This window comes from Spinacia oleracea, chromosome 4, assembly GCF_020520425.1.
Source record: "Spinacia oleracea cultivar Varoflay chromosome 4, BTI_SOV_V1, whole genome shotgun sequence".
NCBI classification, from domain to species: domain Eukaryota; kingdom Viridiplantae; phylum Streptophyta; class Magnoliopsida; order Caryophyllales; family Amaranthaceae; genus Spinacia; species Spinacia oleracea.
In genome coordinates, this window is record NC_079490.1 from 1,911,671 (window position 1) to 1,932,193 (window position 20,523).

The following is a 20,523-nucleotide window of genomic DNA, read 5'->3' on the forward strand; positions in this document are numbered from 1 at the left end:
TCAAAGCCTGTAAATACAGGTGATCACCTCAAAATTCCTCAAAAATATTTATTAAACACAAACAAAACCTTAACCTTACTTTACTCTTCTCCGTTTTTAGCCAATGTCATTTCTTAAAAGTTGTAGATTTTGGAAAGTTATTGAATGTTGTCTCAAGAATCGTTTGATTGTGATTTATAGATTAGGAGCTTTGTTTCAAAATTTTGCAGCACTATTTCAATTTTTTATATTTCTCCTCGGTTTGTGTCAGTGTGTCGCCCAGCCGTTTGGCGTAGGCGTCCTTTGCCCCTCCTTCTCGCTGCCCCTATTGTGTCCTGCTAAAGATGGCTGTGGGCCGGCCCGGCCCGAAGCCCGACCCGACTCGGCACGAAAAAAGCACGGTCCGGCACGAGCACGCAAAAAGCACGGCCATGCACGGGCACGAAGTCATGGGCCGGGCCTGGGCCTTACTTTTTTGGAAAAAGCACGACAAGGCACGACACGACTCGACTCGACCCGGCACGACAAAGCACGTTAAATTTAGTCAAATTAGCCTTAGGCACGACGGCCCGGCCCGGCACGAAAGCACGTGGGCTTGGGCCGGGCCTGGGCCTTATTTTTAACTTTTCGGCCCGACACGGCACGGCACGAAACAACGTGGGCCTAGCGTGGGCCCGGCACGGTTAGGCCCACGACCCGTGGGCTCGGCACGAAGCACGACCCGGCCCCGCCCACATCCATCTTTATGTCCTGCCGGAGGAGAGGTGCAAATAACGCAAGTGGCAAGCGGCTAGGCGGCGCACACAAATCAAGGAGGGGAAAAATTGAAATAGTGCTGCAGAATTTTGAAACGGCCATGACTACTAATCTATAACTCGAAATTAAATGATTTTCGAGGCAAAAATCAAAAACTATTTTAAGATCTACAACCTTTTAAGAAGGAAATTAAAATTTAGCTAAAAATGGCCGCAGGGAGGTGAAATAAGGTCACGCAAAAATTCGGCGAGAAAAGAAAGCTCGGTTAAGAGCTCTGGAGTTCTAAAATTTCTTATCAAACCTAGCTTGAACAACCAAATATTTGGCTCGGCTTGGCTCGACTCGTTGACATCCCTATCACTTGAATAAAAAAATGAATTTTCGGATTTAGAAAATTATGGACAATATGGTCTACGTCTCTAAGAGCATCTTCCAATTGTAAGCTAATTTGCCAATTAGTTAGCTTGTTATGCCATATAAGATTTAAAGTTATTTCGTTGTCTAGCTAATTTGTGCTCCAATGACACTAGCTTGTTATTTAAATTGGTCCACTTGTTCCACTTGTCAATCAATTATTTGGTAACTTGCCAAGTTGATTTATTATTTTCATTTTAATGGTCTAACTATTGAGGAAGTATTTTCGGATATCAGATATGTGTGGGCAAATGCATATCATAGCAAAAGACAAAATAAGAAAAATGACAAAAAAAGAAATTAAATGGTACTTTTTTAAACAAAAACGGTACTTTTTTTAACTGAATTGTACTTTTTTTTACAGAATGGTACTTTTTTAACATAAATGGTACTTCCTTTTTTGTCTTTTAGCTATTTGTCTTTTATTTGATATGTGTGTTGCCACACATATCTGATATCCGAAAAAACAACCTCCTAACTATTAGCTTGAAACGTTTATAAATGTTAAGTTAGTCCTTAGCTACAAGTCTACAACCGTTGAAGATGCTCTAAGAGACACATTCACTTTGTACCTACAGATAAAGATGGTCGTGGGGCGGATCGGGTTTGGCTTCGGGCTGAGCACACGGGTCGTGGGCTTAAACAGGACGGGCCCACGTCAGGCCCACTCTCCATCGTGCTGGGCAGGGGATGAAAAGTTCAAAACAGGGCCTAGGTCTGGCCCAAGCCCACGGGTTTTCGTGCCGGGTCGGGCCATTGTGTCTAAGCCCAATTTTTACTAAAGTTAGCGTGCTTTGTCGTGTCGGGTAGAGTCGTGCGGTACCTTGTCGTGCTTTTTCCACAAAATGCTGCTCAGACCCGACCCACGACTTTGTACTCATGTCAGGTCGTGTTTTTTTCATTCCCATACTAAACGGAATTTTTCATATCGGGTCGATTCTCAAACCGGCCTGGCCCACGGCCATCTTTACGGAGTTACAGATGAGCGGCAGAGCGGGTACACTATGCACGGTAAAAAAGAAGAACGTTACAATCCACATATTTTGACACCAAACACAACATATAAAATGATCATCGGATTAAACTTGCTAATCTCTTCTACAGTTCCTTCCACTTCACTGCTCACCTTCTCTCCTCAAAGATCTCTAAGAATTCAAACTTCAATTTCATCCGAATTTGCGATTCGTCAACAGAATTTCATTTACGCATCGGTGAGATTTCATTTTTCAATCATCATGATTTTGGTTGAATCTTCATTTGTTAATCGATTTAGGGTTTGTTCTTCCAGCTAGTAATTAATTGACCTAAATTGTTGTATTATGAGTGTAATTAAGTAATCTAGGATCAAATTAACTGAAAAATGAATCAGAAATGAATATTTGTCAATTTTCTTAATTTTACTTCATTATTTGTCGATTTATGCGTATCAGACGAGATTTTGCAATGTGTTTGATTCCGAGCGAGTAATTAGTAAGATAATGAATCGGTGAGCTTTCGTTTTCCATCGTCATGATTTTGGTTGAATTTAGAAATGTGTATTTGTGTTCAATTTTCTTAATTTTACTTCATTATTTTTGCATTTATGCAGTATCAGAAGAGATTTTGCAATGTGTTTGATTCCGAGTGAGAATTATTAAGATAATGAATCGATGAGATTTCATTTTTCAATCATCATGAGTTTGGCTGAATCTTCATTTGTTAATTGATTTACGGTTTGTTCTTCCAGCTGATAATTGATTGACCTAAATTATTATATTATGAGTTTAGTTATGTAATCTAGGATCACAGTAACTGAAAAATGAATTTGACTGTATATTTGTGTTCAATTTTTTTTAATATTACTTCAATAATTTGACATTTATGAAGTATCAGAAGATATTTTGTAATGTCTTTGATTGTGAGTGAGTAATTGTTAACTTAATGATGATTAATGAATTTAGGAGTGGGACGCTGATTCCAGGAATGAAAATCGGCGGTGGAGCACGTCGATTTCTGTTTTTGCTCCCTGTTATGATCTTCCTGCCTTATTTGTTATCTGGTGATTTCCTTTCTTTTGTGTTTTTATGTCTGACTTTGCAAGTTTAAAAGACTCGTAATGTAGGTCTAATATCGTTTTTTGCGTTTTTGTAATATTTGTTTGGTAGTTCTAGAGTTGCACAAGTTCTCAACTACTGTTGATCAACCTAAAAAACACGGTACAAAGTCCGACCATCTAGTCCTTGGTCCAGCTGCTGGTCAGGGTTTGCGAAATCGTTTGCATTGCCAAGGTGAGTCAAAGTTGAAGCTCTGGTTATTGTTGGATTTGCAATGCAAAATGGAGAGGAGAGTGGAGGTTGTTTTGACGTGATTCATTCGTGTAGTGTGCTTTATTTTACAGTCTTTCTGTTAAGGGATCGGGGCTAGGGATGTTAACCGTGTGAACTTAAATATCATACGTTGAGGCTTTAGGCCTTTTTGTTTGTTTCAACCATTGAACTACTACTAGTAAGAACAAAGAATCAGTATTGAACTATGGACAAAGGTGGTTGGAGTTGATAATTGTGTGAAGGAAATAGGAAATGCTTTGCTTTTAAATCAGTGTTTGTTTGAACTGTGTTTGTATTCTTGATCTTGCGATTTGATGGAAATGGCAGGGGAACTGAGTCATGGTGCAAATAGGAGCTTTACTAAGATGCCCTTAATTTTCAAATCTTAATATTCCGTATTTCATTTTGATTGTAACTTATCATATCTCGTGTTTTACTTTCTGTGAAGGTACCAGGGCCTTGAACAAAACTCAGCATACTATCACTCAGAGCCCGAGTTCTGGAGAGAATGTTGCATTTGTTACAGTGTTCACCATTTACAATTCTTCTGAGAAGAATGCTGAGACGAGACCGTCTGATATAGTGACAATTGGAAATACTACGTTCACAAAGTTGGAGAGAACAATGGCTATCTTGGATTCATTTATTAACTTCATCCAGGTATACATCTTTCTGATCTATTGAATAAAAATAGTGATTTAGGAGTGGATTCCATCTGTTTCTTGTCATTTGATTTTACCTAGGTGTGGTGTGTGGAATGTGGATAATGAAATACTAAGTTCTAGTTGTAGCAGAACTTTAGAGTTTCTTGTGTTCATCATATACTCACTTTATAAGGATTAAGGAGTTACTGATCTTGCTTCTAGGACAAATTAATTATAAAAGACACTGCTATTTTTTATGTTCCATAAAAGATACTTGAGTCGGCTCTTCTTCTGCCGGCCGAAGTTTTGTCTGGAAACCAACTTGCAAGGCCAAATCTAAGTGAAGTTGATCGTAGCCAGCTCATTCCTTCCATCTTGATGGACTAGGGTTAAGGTGTCTCCCAATTCGGTTCTAGGTGTAGATAAGAGGATAGCTACAGGACCTTGTTTTATCGAAAGACAAGGGGTTTGGAAATGCTTAGGTGTAGCGAACCTACGTGGTTGAAATGTCAAGGTTGGAACTGGGATAATCAGGCTTTGATAGTTTGATTACAGATGGTATGCTTAAGTCTATTTTTCCCCCTTAAGTGACTTTGTGCTAGGGACTATCAGCGAGATAAAAATGAAATCTAGTTACCAAAATTGGGTGTGCCTTCCTACTTTTCTAGTGGGGCGGGGTTGTTTCGTTTTTGTAGGATGGCAGGATTGTTAACATGTCCTCAGTGTTTAATGGTATTTGGTGGTTTTCTAGTTATTGTCCCCCATTGTCCTTGAACCTGTCTGCTTTTTTTGACATACAGGCCTCATAAGGGTTTGTGGGTGATTCTATTGTGTTTCTCTTCTAGGATTTAAAGAAATTCAGGATTTTGCTCACTATATGGCAAATCTTTAAGTTGATTTTGGCGCTTGGGGACTTGGGGTTAATTTATGCAAGTCTGATGTGCTGGGCGTTGACGTGGTTGCCAGCATTCTAGGCAGATTCACTTCTTTGTGGCATTGGGAGGTTTAATTTGGCTTTCTAACATTAATTTTTCATACCTGAGCAAATATCTGTACATAACATGGTTTCCAGACAGGCTGGCACATATCAACAAAACACATAAACTCTGAGCAAGGCCTAAAAGTTCACCGCATAATGTCTTGAAATTAGATGGGATCTGAAGCATCCTTATTCTTATACTTTGAATTTCTTATGATTCCGAAAGGATCCCATATCCTATCAGGTGGTAGGTAGTGGTAGAAAGTCTTTAGATGGCCAGATGGACTGAAGGGGCTTATCCTCATCAGAGGTTTGTATCATGCATCTTCTTCAATCTTCAGCCTTCTCTGTTTAGAATCTCACTGTACTAGTAGTCTCCCGAGTCCCGGTTAGTGTAGTGAACCAGGGAAAGAGTGTTATGGCACTGTTATTTTAGGTTAAGGTTAGGAGAGGAAAGTAAAAGAGAGACCATTTACCAGGTTTCGACCTTGTGACTTAGTGAGTAAACCCGAGGAGGTTTGAATTTCGGGGATTTTGTTCAAAGACATTGTCCTCATCAGTGGTTTGTATTATGCATCTTCTTCAATCTTCAGCCTTCTCTGTTTAGAATCTCACTGTACTAGTAGTCTCCCGAGTCCCGGTTAGTGTAGTGAACCAGACAAAGAGTGTTATGGCACTGTTATTTACTTATTTTAGGTTAAGGTTAGGAGAGGAAAGTAAAGGAGAGACCATTTACTAGGTTTTGACCTTGTGACTTAGTGAGTAAACCTAAGGAGGTTTGAATTTCGGGGACTTTGTTCAAAAAATTATCTTCGGCGGGTGAATGGCTTTGGTAGTTCTTATTCTAACACAACTCTCTGGTACAAAGTGGTTGAATGTTCGTATGGATTTTAAAGGAAGGGATAGGAAGGTTTGGAAGACATCCTCCTCCTCTATACTAGTAAGTATAAGATTATTTTGTAGAACTTTTTTTTTCTCTCTTTTCTTTCCCTTTGTCAAGAACAGGGTCCAATGTCACACAAATTGATATTTGGGAATATTTCTGAGCTGGGTTTGATTCTTGTTCCTTACCATATGCTCTAAATTGAAGAGTTTGTATGGGAGATTCTACTTGTGTCCTTTCTTCTTTCTCCTGTTTTAGCACTTACAAAACTCTGGTAAGAGGTGTGTGTATGTTGGCTGTCAATTGAAGCAATATTACCCTGCGTGTTATGCATTTTGAGATTGACAAGACTTTAAGCTTTCTACATTTGAATTCTGAGTTGGCTTGGTTATTATCCACAGAGGATATGATGGTGGAGTGTATTTATCTAGCTTATTTTTGGGCATATATAGAGCATGTTGCATTATAGGGATTTGGAGAAAGTTCTCACCAATTTGTTATGTGTGCAGGTAACAATGCCTTTGAGCAATGTAATCATCCTTACGGATCCAGAGTCGGACCTTCACATTGACAAGGAAAGAGTTACAGCTTATCCCATTCAAGGTGAATATTCAAGAGACAAGTTGATGCTTCAAAGAATTAGGTCTTACATTGTAAGGGTTCATTGCGCTGAATTTACAAGTGGTATAATTTTTATTTTTCTATGATTTACTTAGGAACAAGAGGTGTGGTAAAAGTTCTGGTTGTTCATATGTCTCTGTCATGTACATTTGAAAATACAGAGATATAGAGAACCAAAGGCCATCAATATGAGTCTTATTTTTCAGTTGATATTTGCATTAACGGAAGACTCTGATTGGGGTTTCTGGGACTAAGAAACTGGTTATTGCATACTGGTGATCTTCTTTCTAAATCATCAATTATAGTACTGTAGTAGTCTGTTGTCTGATCATGTTGGGACTAAGGCTTTGTTGTTGTTGTTGTTGTTGTTGTAGTAGTCTGTTGTCTGATGTTCTTATAGGAGTTTATTGTGTCATTATGAGATTAAAAGTAGAAAGAAGACTATTCTAATGAGCATCTTCATTAACCTGCAAAGATACTTATTTTACATATGACAATAGTCAGAGTGTACTTTGTAAAGTGTTGAACTTGGTGACATGCATCCGTGCCAGTAGTTCCTTTGTCCGTTCATAATTTGTGATGTATTGCTTGAGGAAACAAAAGTTTGAGTGTCGGCGTCGACTGTAACTCCTAAACCTCCTTGTCATCAGTGTGAAAAAGCTAAGCTCAACGTGTAAATTCTAGGTCTAATGATAAAAAGTCAGTAGTTAGTGTATGAGTTGAACTTATCTTGGTGGTTTGGAGTCAGCTTTTCTTCTTGATATGCAGGCTAGAGCTGTAAACAATTGTGCGGTGGCTCTTCTGTCTTATTCTGTTTCATGGCTCATGATAAGTTAGGCTTTATACTTAATCCAATCTTGGCTTGAATATTTGAAAAGTTAGTAAAGTAGTGAAGTACTCCTTCCGTCCCTAAAAGATAGCCCCATACCACATTTTTCACTTTATTAAGATAGAAGGCAAAAGAAAAGCTAGTGGTTGGTAGTTTTATTTTTTTGCTAATTAAATAATAGAATGTGAGAGTAGACATGTGAGGACCACATACTATAAATGGTATGGCGCAAACTCAAAGGGATGGACCGGGAAGGAAATAGGGGCCAATCTTTTAGGGACGGAGGGTGCATATCTTAGGTCCCAACTAGCACGTTGAGAAGCTGAAAAGTGCTTATCTTTTCAGTTTGATTATGGAATACGATTTTCAAAGTTTCTCTTATATGATGTTGTACTCAGTCCGCAGGTGGGAAAATAAAAGCAACTCTTTCAAGATTATTCTGTTATTGTTAATTTTGTGATATTGTCACTTATGCAGGCCTTCTTGACTGCAAGGCACGAGGAGCTCAATAAGCATGTTCAAGGACAAATGAACCATTACATTTTCACTGATTCAGATATAGCGGTTGTTGATGATCTTGGCCAGTTATTTGATGCATATCCAAACTTCCATTTAGCCCTAACTTTTAGGAATAACAAAGAGCAGCCGTTGAACTCTGGGTTTATTGCTGTCCGGGGAACTGCAGAGGGCCTCCAAAGGTGCGAAACCATTGACAAAAGAAACTTTTATAATATAGTAAGGAATTTTCTTCAGATAACATTACGGTCTGTTTGGTAACCGACCATAAATGGTGTCAATGGGAATGAATTTGTAAGGAAAATCAAAATACATTCCCATGGTAATGCTAATTCACTCAATATTATCTCTTTTCTTTATAAATTTCCATTACCATCCATTACCATTTGGGGGAGTGGTATTAGGGGTAATGCAAATTTATGAAGAAAAACACCAAGTTTGTGACAAATTTATGGACATCATGATGTTATTTTCTTACCAAATAACACTTAGATTTATTTCTATTCCCACCATTTATTACCGGTTACCAAATGGGCCGTTAATTTCTTAGTGCTGACTTATGTTTTTATCTCTGGACTCAGGGCTAAGGAGTTCCTGGAGGAAGTTCTTAAAGCTTACACTACAAGGTACATGAGAGCTTCTAGAATGTTGGGTGATCAGTTGGCTTTAGCTTGGGTAGTGAGGTCTCAGCCATCTTTTGATGCAAGGAAATTCTCTAAACCTGTACCTTTCTCGGAAGAAATAAACGGTGCTTCCGTCCTGTTTCTACCTTGCGCTCTGTACAATTGGACTCCACCAGAAGGTGCAGGACAATTTCATGGCATGCCTCTTGATGTGAAGGTATTACATTACAGTTTAATTCACAAATTTTAGTCTTTGTCCCTGCTTGCATTACTCATCTACTTTTGTCTCAAAACCAAAAATAAGGTACAGTAGTGTTTGTGTGTGTCAATCTCTTAGGTTGATCCGGCAAAGCAGACCAAACCCATGTAACCTGATCCTAAGCGTAGTGTACCTGAAACTAGATTAATCAATTCAGACTGAAACCAACCCAACTGAAATGGCTTTATTCTGACATAATTAAATAGCTGACAATAGAACGGAATACGAGTCCATATTTGTTTGCGTTTTCATGCACATTTCAAGCTCTTAGTGCTTTCTTGTTGTATATTGGTATTTGTTTGTGTCAAGCTCTTAGGTTGATTAGGCAAAACAGACCAAACCCAAGTAACCTGATCCTAACCGAAGTGTGCCTGAAATTAGATTAACCAATTTAGACCCAAACCAACCTAAAATGTAAAAATGACTAGAATGGCTTTATTTTGACATACGCAGTAATTAAATAGCTAATAATAGACCGGAATATGACTCCACTCGTACATGTTTATGTTTGCATGCATAATTTCTCGGGTTTCAAGCTCTTAGTGCTTTCTTCTTGTTACTTGATGCACAGGTTGTTCACTTCAAAGGATCGAGAAAACGGTTAATGCTAGAAGCTTGGAACTTTTTCCATTCGTCTTTGAACGTCGATGACATGTTATGCCTCATCTTAGGCAGCGGAAGGACTAAGTATGACTTTTGAATTACTTGTAAGTTGTAACTCTGCATTTGATTAGCATCTTCGATCAGCCAAATGGATGGCTAAACTGTGATTAGACTCTTAAGGTTTGTTGGGAGGAATATCATCATGTCGTCTTCATCACAAATTTCGCAACATATAACATCTTCACTTTTTCGGCTTTTCACACAATCACACGCAAATTATACGTGAAAAGCTTGATGGAGAGACTATATAAGGGAATCTATTGTGAAGTACTTTTACAACAACAGGAACAAACCTTCTTAACCAGTTTATCACTTTATCCCCCTCTGTATCATAATCTAGATGTGGACAGTAAACCCTAAGTTTTTGTCAATTGATAATTTTCTTTCATGTGTTCTTGAGGTAAAAAACAGATGATCTGTCTTGTAATGTGGAATTAACCCTGAGTTTTTTGTTAATATGTTGAAGTGCTCCATTATTCTAGTGTTCAGTTTATTTTTTTCAGCCAGGAAATACACATTGTTCGATCACACGTGCGGATTTGTGGAATGGAGCTCAATCAGTATACTGGATTCAATCGTTTCGACCCAAGGTAAAACCTCTCCCTCTTTTCTCCCTTTATCATCTGAGAGTGAACTCAGAAACGTTTTCAGGGACGAAGCATTTATAAATCGGGTCAATCCGGAGTCTAAATACGGGTTGGATTTTTTGGGCTGAAAGCCCGTATATTGGATTCAATCGTTTCGACCCAAGGTAAAACGTCTCCTTCTTTTATCTCATCATCTGAGAGTGGACTCAAAAACGTTTTCCGGGACGAAGCATTTTCAAATCGGGCCAATCCGGAGGCTAAATACGGGTTGGATTTTTTCGGGCTGAGAGCCCGGCATATTTTGAGCAGCTATAGCATCACCACACACCTACAACTTGTTTTGTTGGGACCTATATATGTTGGCTAAACTTGAGATAGATTCCAAGGGCTCCCCTCCCCACCTTTTTCCCCTAGTCCTACCCTTTCAATTTTAAAAAAAATGAATAGTTGACCTTAGAGCTCAACATAGAGCCACCATTTAAATGACAAGTAGACTAGTCTAGTAAAGAAAGGGTACGGAAAACGAGAATTAAGTTATTCCGTATGACGTAGTATTAAGAGAAGATTATCCTAACTTTGCGTTTTTATAGATTTTTTTTAATTAGGGTACGAGAATGAGTAACATTTCTCTTGTTTTATGGCCAGCCCTAAATATTTGACTGAAAATAGATGATTTTTTTCTTTCTTTTTGGGGTTAGAATTACGTCCAGGTTCATTCTTCAGCATTCATTTGCTATTTTTGCTCCCCCACTAAAAACGCCAGACGCCGAAACCAAAAAATCAAAAATAAATATTGGCTTTGGCTCTCACCTATCAGTATCTTTGTCTGATAGAATCTGACGCGCCTTGTAAGCGCGTGGCATACCTTACCTGATTTTGCAACGTAACCTCTTACGTCATTTTCCTCCTCAACCCCCTGAAGAATTCGTGCAGCCTTCTATAAAAGGATACAAGGAAAATGAAAGTTGATTTTAAATTGAAAAAAATAAAAATCACTATTCTTAAAATTATTACTACTTCATATTGTTATCTTATCGACTATTAAGATTAATCAGCTACTTACAATACTGATTTCAAACTGTTTTTTTTTTTTTTAAAAAGGTACGACAAAATACATTAGAGCATAACTTAACATAACAATCAATTTAACATGCTGATATAAATGAAGTTTGACTCTTTTTTTGACAAAGCTTGTAAGAGGAACAAACTAAAGGTCTTCTCTACACTCGTTGTCAAGTTATGGGCCTTTGCAACAAATAAACTAGCAACATTCTCTCCAATACGATACAGGAGTTAAAAACTTGAAAAGTTTTTACTTTTTTTTTTTCTTGAAATCACATGTGATAAGTCTGGTTTCTTTGGAAGCCTTATCCTCGTCGATCAACCCCATGAATGAGTTGAGGGGAGTCCGCCCAAATTACAACGGTAATGTCATGTGGCATAAGAACAACACAACTTGTGGCATGATGTCACGTAGACTCAAGCAATACCTAGACTATCGGACAAATCTTTTGAAAATTGTGGGACAAGTGGACAACGTGATACAAATACATAACTATTAAGCTGGATTTTAGGCTACGCTAACTAGCTACAAGTCACGTAATACGGCACGACGCCCCCCACAAGTCACATAATACGGCACGACCTAGAGCCATCTGATCTAGTCCGGTATAGCTAAGAAAAAAAATTGTTTTCTCCTCTCAAATTGAGCGCGTGTGATCCAACCTAGATAGGCGATTCATATTTGTCTTGTGTTAGGCACGTGACGGCACAATATAATAGTTTCAGATTCCTCATTTTTTATTTTTTCTCAACCTTTTTCTGAACTTCATCACCACCATCCAACAACACCACTTCCTATCTTCCCCATTTTCTCTCTCCAACAAATATATATCTGCTCAGACTTCTGAACCCTAATTACTCTGATTTCTTTTCTGGAGTTTTGTTGTTTTGATTTGGGTATGACGACGTCGTTTGGAGCTGCCAACAGCGCCATTTTCATCGACCCAAAGCTTCAAATTCAGAGCTTTAATGGGTTGAAGCCATCTGGGTTGATTCCTGTGCACAAAGGTGTTCATGGGGCTTCTGTATCTTCTTCTAATTCTTCCACCATAAGAGCTGTCTCTACGGTAATGAATTTTTTATTATTTTTTATTGTGCTGCCAATTTATTGCTTGGATTCTTATTTTTTGATTGAATGTTACTGCTGCATTTCTTGATTTTGGTAAGTGGTTTTCGAATTGGGTTTTTGTTGATTAGAAATGGGTTATTGGAAGATACCAATGAATTAAATTTGGCTGTGTCGTTTGCTTAATATTTGCAGATCTTGTAAAATTTGAGATATTTTTCTTCTGGTTAGGAATTTGTGCACAAATAAGTTCACTAATTTGTTAAGATTTTTTTTGGAGGGAATTTTGTCGATGATTTTGAGGAGACTGTTAAGCATGTTGGATCCAGATATCATTTTTTTGCATTTTAGTTCTGTATGGAGTGAAAGAAATTATGATTAATGCTCCATAGTGTTTTTAGAATACAATTGTTTGACATGAATGCAAGTTATTAGCCAGTCTTTCCCAGGATTAAATTTCTGGAAATGTTTCTTGATTTTCCACAGAAAAGTAGTGCATGTAATTATGTATTAATGATGTAGTATTACTGAATTGGTATTGCATAATTTGCAGCCAGTGAAGCCTGAGACTGTTGTTGCGCCTAAGCGTAGTAAGGTTGAGATATTCAAGGAGCAAAGTAACTTCATTAGGTATCCTCTTAATGAGGAGATGGTGAGTGATGCTCCTGGCATAAATGAGGCTGCTACACAGTTGATTAAGTTTCATGGGAGCTATTTGCAGTATAATAGAGAGGAGAGAGGTGCAAAATCATACTCGTTCATGCTTCGAACGAAAAACCCGTCTGGTAAAGTGTCCAACAGATTGTACTTGGTAATGGACGATCTTGCTGATCAATTCGGCATTGGAACTCTTCGGTTGACTACAAGACAAACTTTTCAGCTACATGGAGTTTTGAAAAAGGACATGAAAACTGTGATGGGAACTATTATTAGAAACATGGGTTCGACTCTTGGTGCTTGTGGGGATCTCAACAGAAATGTCCTTGCTCCACCCGCCCCACTTGTTAGGAAAGATTATTTATTTGCTCAGGAAACAGCTGAGAATATTGCTGCTCTCTTAACTCCACAATCAGGTTTCTATTATCTGCATTTTTTGATTTTGTTACGTGGGTTTTGAATTGGGATTTTGTTGATTAGAACTGGGTTATTGGAAAAGATCATGATTAAATTTGGCTGTGTCATTTGCTTAATATTTGCATATCTAGTAATTTGGATTTTAGATTTTTTTTTTCTGATTAGGAATTTGTGCAGTAATAAGTATGCTAAGTTGTTGAGAAATTTTTATTTTTGGGGGAATTTTGTGGATGATTTTGAGGAAACTGCTAAGCAGGTTGTGTTGGGTACAAGATATTATTTTGTTGCATATTAGTTCTGTATGGAGTGAATAAATTAGAATACAATTATTTGAATGTGAATGTATGTTATTAGCCGTTAGATAACTCCTTGATGTTTGTGTTTAACGAACATATATGTAACTCCATAATCAGGTTTCTATTATGATGTGTGGGTCGATGGAGAGCAATTTATGACAGCTGAACCTCCCGAAGTGGTGAAAGCTCGTAACGATAATTCACATGGTACAAATTTCCCGGACTCTCCAGAACCCATTTATGGAACTCAGTTCTTGCCTAGGAAATTCAAAATTGCTGTCACGGTTCCCACTGATAACTCAGTGGACATATTCACAAATGACATTGGTGTTGTTGTTGTGTCTGATGAAAATGGCGAGCCACAGGGTTTTAACATATATGTAAGATTCTTGGCTGTACTCATCTGTATTTTTAATCATCAATGCCTTTTTTCTTTTCTTCTGATTAGCTTGAATTTTTGTGTTAGGTTGGAGGTGGCATGGGAAGAACACACAGGTTAGAAAGCACATTTGCACGTATGGCTGAACCGATAGGCTATGTGCCGAAGGAAGATATATTATATGCTATCAAAGCTATAGTAGTTACTCAGAGAGAGAATGGTAGAAGAGATGACCGAAAATACAGCAGGATGAAATATTTAATTAGTTCATGGGGTATTGAAAAGTTCAGAAGTGTTGTAGAAGAGTATTATGGAAGGAAGTTTGAACCAATCCGTGAGTTGCCGGAGTGGGAGTTCAAGAGTTTTCTGGGTTGGCATGAGCAGGTGTGTTTTTCTCCCTGATGTGTGCTACTATCATTTTGTGCTATTCTGCTAATTCTTCTTGGAAATAACAGTTCTCTTCAGATATGTTTAATCCTCCTCTAAGAAAAATTGGGAAAGGACTTTCTTCATGATGGAACTGTGTGATTTGCCTTATATAAACTATCTACAAATGCCTGATTGAAGAGGCGTATGATTTTAAGTTGCAAATTCATATTCTTTATCTGAATACTTGGGCAAGTTATTGAAACAAAATGAGCGTGTATGTCAATGTGCAGAGCTTCTTACGCTTAGTGCCATGATCTATTGTAATGGTTGAAGGAAAGAATATTTTGCAGTAGAAATTCTTGCAATATCAAGGAAAGATTATTCTTTGATATTCTGCTAATTCTTCTTGGAAATAACAGTTCTCTTCAGATATGTTTAATCCTCCTCTAAGACAATATTAGAAAGGACTTTCTTATCGAACTGTACCTTATATAAATCATCTATAAATGCCTGATTGAAGAGGCCTATGATTTTAAGTTGCAAATGCATACTCTTTATCTGAATACTTGGGCTAGTTATTGAAACAAAATGAGTATGTATGTCAATGTGCAGAGCTTCTGAAATCAGATGTTGTGGAAAAACAGATAGTTTTACTAGCAAAATGTCTGTTTTGCTGAAAGTTTCATTGTTGTAACACCTAGGAAAAGTCCTTTCGCTAACTATATTGTTTATTTTCACAGGGTGATGGAAATTTATTTTGTGGCCTTCATGTTGACAGTGGCCGTGTTAAAGGCGTGATGAAGAAAACATTGAGGGAAGTGATTGAGAAATATAATTTGGATGTGCGTATTACAGCTAATCAAAACCTTATTCTGTGTGACATTCGCCCTGCATGGAAACGTCAAATCGGCACAATGCTTGCTCAGGGAGGCCTGCTGGTATGATCTTGTTGGAGTACTATGATTACCGTTGTATACCTTCTATCTTTGTGACATGAAAGGGGTGGGGGTGAACTAGACCTGATCGCGTGAGCCCGGCCTGAAAAATAGTGGGTTTGTGCTATATTTTAGGCCCGTTTTCCGGGCCCTGCCCGAATTATATATTTTTTTGGGGTGGGTTTTGGGCAACTCAAAGTTGCAATTTTTTGTGTGTAAATTTACCCGGCCCGAAAGCCTGCTATTTGGCCCGAAATAGCGGGTTTTGGCAGAAAAATTCGTCCAGAAGTTCGGCCAGACCCGACCTAATGGGCAGAAATTTTAAGGTGTGGCCCGGCCCGCAATGTGATCAGATCTAGGGTGAACTTGGAGACTTCGTTTTCATAGCACATTCATATTTGTATACTTTATTGCTTACATGAACATTTGTCAACTTCAGGAACCCAGGCTAGTGGATCCCCTTAATGTAACTGCGATGGCATGCCCTGCTTTACCTATGTGTCCATTGGCTATAACTGAAGCCGAGCGAGGAATCCCCGACTTACTGAAACGTGTTAGAACTTCGTTTGAGAAGGTATGCTGTTCTTTGACAATTTCGTCTTTTTGGTTTTTTTTTCATAATATAAAAGTTAACCAAAACATAGTTAAAGTTACAAAGAACTAGTTAAAAGTTACAAAAAAACTGGATAAAAGTTATTTTGGTGTACGATAAATTTATTGTACACCGTGTGCGTGCAAGACCTTTTGATTACGGATTGCAACAAGAAGTTCCCTTACTAGCACAGAATGTTGTTTCCAGGTTGGCCTCAAGTACAACGAGTCTATTGTAATAAGGGTTACTGGCTGCCCTAATGGATGTGCTAGACCTTACATGGCTGAGCTTGGACTTGTTGGTGATGGTCCCAACAGTTATCAGGTACTTACACTGTAGTAGAAACATTATACTTGTGTATATAAACATGCTGAATTGTGAATGGCTTAAATATTTTACTCCATATCTTTTGCATGTGAAATTGTGTGTTTATGTCCTATGAAATACAAGCTGAATTCAATTTTGTGTCAAAAAACAGATATGGCTAGGTGGAACGCCCAACCAAACATCCTTGGCAAGGTGCTTCTTGAACAAGGTCAAAATCCAAGAACTGGAGAAGGTGCTAGAGCCTCTATTTTATCACTGGAAACGAAATCGGAAAGCCAGGGAATCGTTTGGCGATTTCTCAAACCGCTTGGTGAGTATTGAACCCAAGATAGAAAATGATATTTTTTTCCCTTCTGGTTGCCTAGGTTTAAAGATGGTTGTGGACCAGGCTGGGATTCGGGCCGAGTCTGTGGGCCTGAACGGATCCATGCCAAGCCCACTCTACATTGGGTCGGGCTGATTTTTTTTAAAACAGGGTCCAGACCCACGGGCCAGCTGTAATACCTAAGCCAAATTTTACTAAATTTAGCGTGCTTTGTCGTGCCATGCCATGTGGTGCTTTTTCCAAAAAATCTGGCCCGCCCCACGACTACGTGCTCGTGCCGGGCTTTTTTGTGGCTGGTCGGACCGGGCTTTTGTGTCGGGCTTTTTCGCCCCACAACTATCTTTACCTAGGTTGAAGCATTTAATACCCCTCATTTTGTTTAAAGAATTTATAGTCATCGTGTTTAGAAGGTGAGTGTTGAGCAAATGTGATATACTCTTGTAGGGTTTCGAAAAACTTCAAGAGATGGTGGACAAGTGGGACGGTATACCGAAATCATCCGGTAAATTCAACCTGAAGCTTTTCGCTGACAAGGAAACGTATGAAGCCGTAGATGAACTTGCACAGCTGCAAAACAAGACAGCCCATCAGTTGGCCATGGACATCATCCGCAATTATGTTGCTGCCGAGCAAAATGGCAAAAGTATCGAATGAGTTCGAACACAAATTGCATCTTGATTTTCCAGATGTATGTATTTTCTACATAAAAGTCCAGGAAAAACAGCCACAGTTGCCTGGACATGATTTTTTAGTAATCTTCTCTTCTTTAACCTTCCTTTCTCAACCCCCTTTTGTTTTGATTAGACGTCCTTTTGTGTAATTTTCTATGTGGAGAGTTTTGGTTGTAACTGCAATCGGGATTTACGCTGCCTTTTTTCTGGTGGCTGTGTGAACACGACACAGGTTGCTATTGTAACTGCAATTGGGATTTAGGCGCTGCCTTTTTTATGGTGGCTGTGTGAACACGACACAGGTTGCTAATGAGAGTTGTAATTTTGACAGTTATGAGAATGCAATATGATCTCAATTTGAGGAGGACTGCTATATGTTGTGTGCAATTTTACAGGAATTTAACCAATAATGGCTGAACTGTTACATGTCGGAATTTAACCATGAAACTTTTACGGGGTACATAAATGTATCCGGTGAGCTTAAACACGAGATGTTAGGATGATCAGAGAGGCATGAATAGTGTTAGATCTTGCCATCTCGGTGGCGGGTAGAGGTGGGCATGTTCTGGGCCGTGTAGGCCCATGTGATGGGCCTCCGGTGCTTTAATGGGCTGTGGCTAAACGAGTTAGAGGTGATCAAATTTTGGGCCGGGCTGGGCTTTAACCCAAAAACTCGTGCCCAGACCCATAAATTTGGTTCGGGCTTTTAGAATCGAAATGGGTTTAAAACGAGCCAGAGAAAAGTCTTGTCGTACTGGGCTTGCGCCTCTCTTCAATAATGGGGCTCATGTACACATTGCACAGCTCGTCCCGCGTGCTGTGTGTTAGCGTACTCTTCTTATTTTAAAATTTGTTATTGTTAGGAAAAAAAGAAAAAGATTCACCGACGTGCGAAATTTCTAAAATGATGTCAATGCACGGCTCATTGCCCATCATCGTGCTTTCATGTCGTGTCGGATTTACGACGTGGCAGTATCGTGCCAGACCATGTCAAGCTCGGCAGCCTGCATGATGGCCCGCCTATGCCACAAGCCCACAACTCTAGTGGTGGGTTTACTTGTTTCTATGGGTGGACACGAACAGAACTGTTCGTGAACAGTTCAGAATCAGTTCGATAAATGTCCGGCTCGAGCTCGATTCGTTTATAAATGAACCAAGCTTGAGCTTAAATTTATGGTTCGAAAACTAAACGAATCAAACTCAAACTCAATGGCGTTCGGCTCGAAAGCTCGCTAGCTCGTAAATTTAAGAATACTAATGCAAATTAATGAGATTTTATATATCGTGTAATACCATTGTCCAAAGTATTAATTAAATGATAAATAAGGGATATTATTTTACGTAACTTGTCCAAGAATAATACTATTATAATATTAGTTTAAGAAAATTATTAGTAATATTATTGTAGTTGTTGGTAGAATATGATTTATCAGTTTATTGAATCAAGGCTCGAACTCAAAGAATTCTTATCAAGTCTGGCTCGATAAGGATATTTAAGCTCGAGGTAAGTTCGAGCTCGAATTCGAAGTCGGAAAAAAATAATCAAACCAAGCCGAGCCTATTTGAGTTCGGCTCGGTTCAACTCGTATCCACCCCTACTTGTTTCACAGGACCCTCTTCAATATCAAAATTGCTTAGAAGTTATATTTTTTACTTAAGATATGCTTTATTTATTACATGTAAAGTCGTAATTACAATCACTTCATTTTGCAAATTTTTACGCCATATCTTTGTAAAGACTTCATCCGCAACAATGATAGATGTAATATCTATTAATTATCGTAGTAATTATAATATGGTTTCCTAAACTAATGACAGATTTTGTCAAATCCCTTTTACGAAGTGTGACACTATTCACAAACGGAGAGAATTTGAGCTAATTCTTTTCCCTTTCTTGAAGAAGCCGAACCAAAAAGCCCCCAAGTCTTCAACTATTAATTTCAACTAATTGAAATCTTCATCATTCATCATCATTACCCCCATTACCTTCAAAGAGGCTCCCACAACAAGCAGGGTAAAGGGAGGGTCGGGCGTAAGTAAGATTGTCAAAAGTTATCCATACGATTTCTGACAAAAACCGAAGTGATCACAAAAAAAAAAATCACACATTCGATCCGCATAAGCACAATGACCCAGCATAACTACTTTATCCAATTATACCCGGACCGATTATACCCATAACCGACCGATGACCTGGTTTGACAGCCCCTTACCCTTGCAATTGCTCAGAGGGTGTTTCCAATTGATCCATAAGCGATAACACGAATGTCATCAAAAAAGCTCTGCAAACCTGTTTAATACTTCCTAATATAGTACATAGTAATATATAGATGGATGCAGCCATTGATTTCTCATCGCACATTTCTCCATACAAACATTAAAACAGAATAAAGAACGATTAAGTTTTGGCGAAAAATGAACAATGCATTAAGGTAGCATAATAAGTTTTGCATGAAGATTACAATTGTAATAATATCGACATAGTTAAAACTTCTGCTACTGATAACAATATCAAAAGTTCTCACTTGTAACAGATCCTTGCTGACGGCATAGTGACGCAAACTGGTGCATACTTCTTCTTAGCTTCTGGTGTTCCTCGTTTAGGCTCTTCTGCCATGGCAATTCTTGCTACGGAGCACGCCGCGGCAGCTGCAACGGCAAACACCAAATCCCTTCTCTTTGAACTGGTTTCTTCCTTGGTGGTGGTGGTGGTTTCTGGCATCGCCTTGGCCATCACTACACCACGGCGGAGGTGGTGGGTGGGTGGCTGTTTCGACACGGTGGTGCCGAGGAATGAGGCTGTCATAGTGATGGAAGCCATGGCTCAACTTTTTTTCTTACTTCAGATGTTTCAGAAAAAAAAAAGTTGGTTAATCTTTAGTAATCCAAGTTTAGAAGAGGGGAGAACTTTTATGTGATGCTGCAAAAAAGAAAAGGTGATGATTTTATGGCATAAAATATCCATTTCCTTATCCCAAGAAAAAGATGTGGACAAATGAGTGATCACCATGTGTCGACATTTTATCTTTTTCAAGGAATTGGTGGCTCCCATGATCTTTGGCTAGAATAAGCTGTAATTTTTCTTTGGCTTCCAGTGGATGTGGCTAGAATAAGCTGTTTTTACAGTATGTATCTAATACTAACAATTAAGGCTCAGTTTGGTTCGACGGAAAACATTTTACACCAATCGAACACTCTCTAAAATCAAAATAGCTGATTTTCTACTTCTACAAACCTTTGAATTTATAAATGGTAGCTAAATACACATAGAGAGCACCTTTTCAACACTTCCTGTGGCCTATGACAAAACAGAATGGAGCGGGGAAAGTATACTACGGATTTACCCTGAGGTCAATTTTTTTTTAAAT

At 38.6% G+C, this 20,523-nt stretch overlaps 3 protein-coding genes across 7 annotated transcripts; 2 read left to right on the forward strand and 1 right to left on the reverse strand.

Annotated features, from left to right (window-relative positions):
• The first annotated feature begins 2,203 nt into the window (after positions 1–2,203).
• LOC110801358 (uncharacterized) lies at positions 2,204–11,151 on the forward strand. Of its 5 annotated transcripts, XR_008918865.1 has the most exons (10): positions 2,204–2,360; positions 3,090–3,187; positions 3,294–3,416; positions 3,904–4,115; positions 6,471–6,614; positions 7,889–8,109; positions 8,509–8,767; positions 9,381–9,516; positions 9,976–10,062; positions 10,124–11,151. XR_008918865.1 is itself a non-coding variant. In XM_056826845.1 (9 exons), the coding sequence occupies exons 2-8, from the start codon at positions 3,112–3,114 to the stop codon at positions 9,507–9,509; spliced, it is 1,164 nt and encodes a 387-aa protein (XP_056682823.1). In that variant the 5' UTR covers positions 2,204–2,360; positions 3,090–3,111; the 3' UTR covers positions 9,510–9,516; positions 9,962–11,151. The 5 variants fall into 5 exon arrangements, 4 of the variants coding, with proteins under 4 accessions (XP_056682823.1, XP_021862409.1, XP_021862402.1 ...); XM_056826845.1 differs by having other exon boundaries at positions 9,962–11,151; XM_022006717.2 differs by having other exon boundaries at positions 9,976–11,151.
• A 589-nt stretch (positions 11,152–11,740) lies between these two features.
• Positions 11,741–17,528, forward strand: LOC110801347 (sulfite reductase 1 [ferredoxin], chloroplastic). Its single transcript, XM_022006701.2, has 9 exons — positions 11,741–12,188; positions 12,741–13,260; positions 13,675–13,937; positions 14,024–14,320; positions 15,046–15,243; positions 15,680–15,814; positions 16,040–16,156; positions 16,311–16,469; positions 16,929–17,528. Exons 1-9 carry the CDS (start codon positions 12,021–12,023, stop codon positions 17,136–17,138), a joined length of 2,067 nt encoding a protein of 688 aa, XP_021862393.1. The 5' UTR covers positions 11,741–12,020; the 3' UTR covers positions 17,139–17,528.
• Positions 17,529–19,558: 2,030 nt separating this feature from the next.
• LOC110801337 (photosystem II 5 kDa protein, chloroplastic) lies at positions 19,559–20,085 on the reverse strand. The gene has a single exon (XM_022006691.2). The coding sequence runs from the start codon at positions 19,974–19,976 to the stop codon at positions 19,677–19,679; it is 300 nt and encodes a 99-aa protein (XP_021862383.1). The 5' UTR covers positions 19,977–20,085; the 3' UTR covers positions 19,559–19,676.
• Positions 20,086–20,523: the final 438 nt, after the last annotated feature.

Coding starts and splice junctions, on each gene's coding strand:
- LOC110801358 (XM_056826845.1), top strand. CDS start 3,112: ATGAAAATCGGCGGTGGAGCACGTCGATTTCTGTTTTTGCTCCCTGTT. Junction 3,188..3,293: donor CCTGCCTTATTTGTTATCTG/GTGATTTCCTTT, acceptor TTTGTTTGGTAG/TTCTAGAGTTGCACAAGTTC. Junction 8,110..8,508: donor ACTGCAGAGGGCCTCCAAAG/GTGCGAAACCAT, acceptor CTCTGGACTCAG/GGCTAAGGAGTTCCTGGAGG.
- LOC110801347 (XM_022006701.2), top strand. CDS start 12,021: ATGACGACGTCGTTTGGAGCTGCCAACAGCGCCATTTTCATCGACCCA. Junction 14,321..15,045: donor TTCTGGGTTGGCATGAGCAG/GTGTGTTTTTCT, acceptor TTATTTTCACAG/GGTGATGGAAATTTATTTTG. Junction 15,244..15,679: donor TTGCTCAGGGAGGCCTGCTG/GTATGATCTTGT, acceptor TGTCAACTTCAG/GAACCCAGGCTAGTGGATCC.
- LOC110801337 (XM_022006691.2), bottom strand. CDS start 19,976: ATGGCTTCCATCACTATGACAGCCTCATTCCTCGGCACCACCGTGTCG.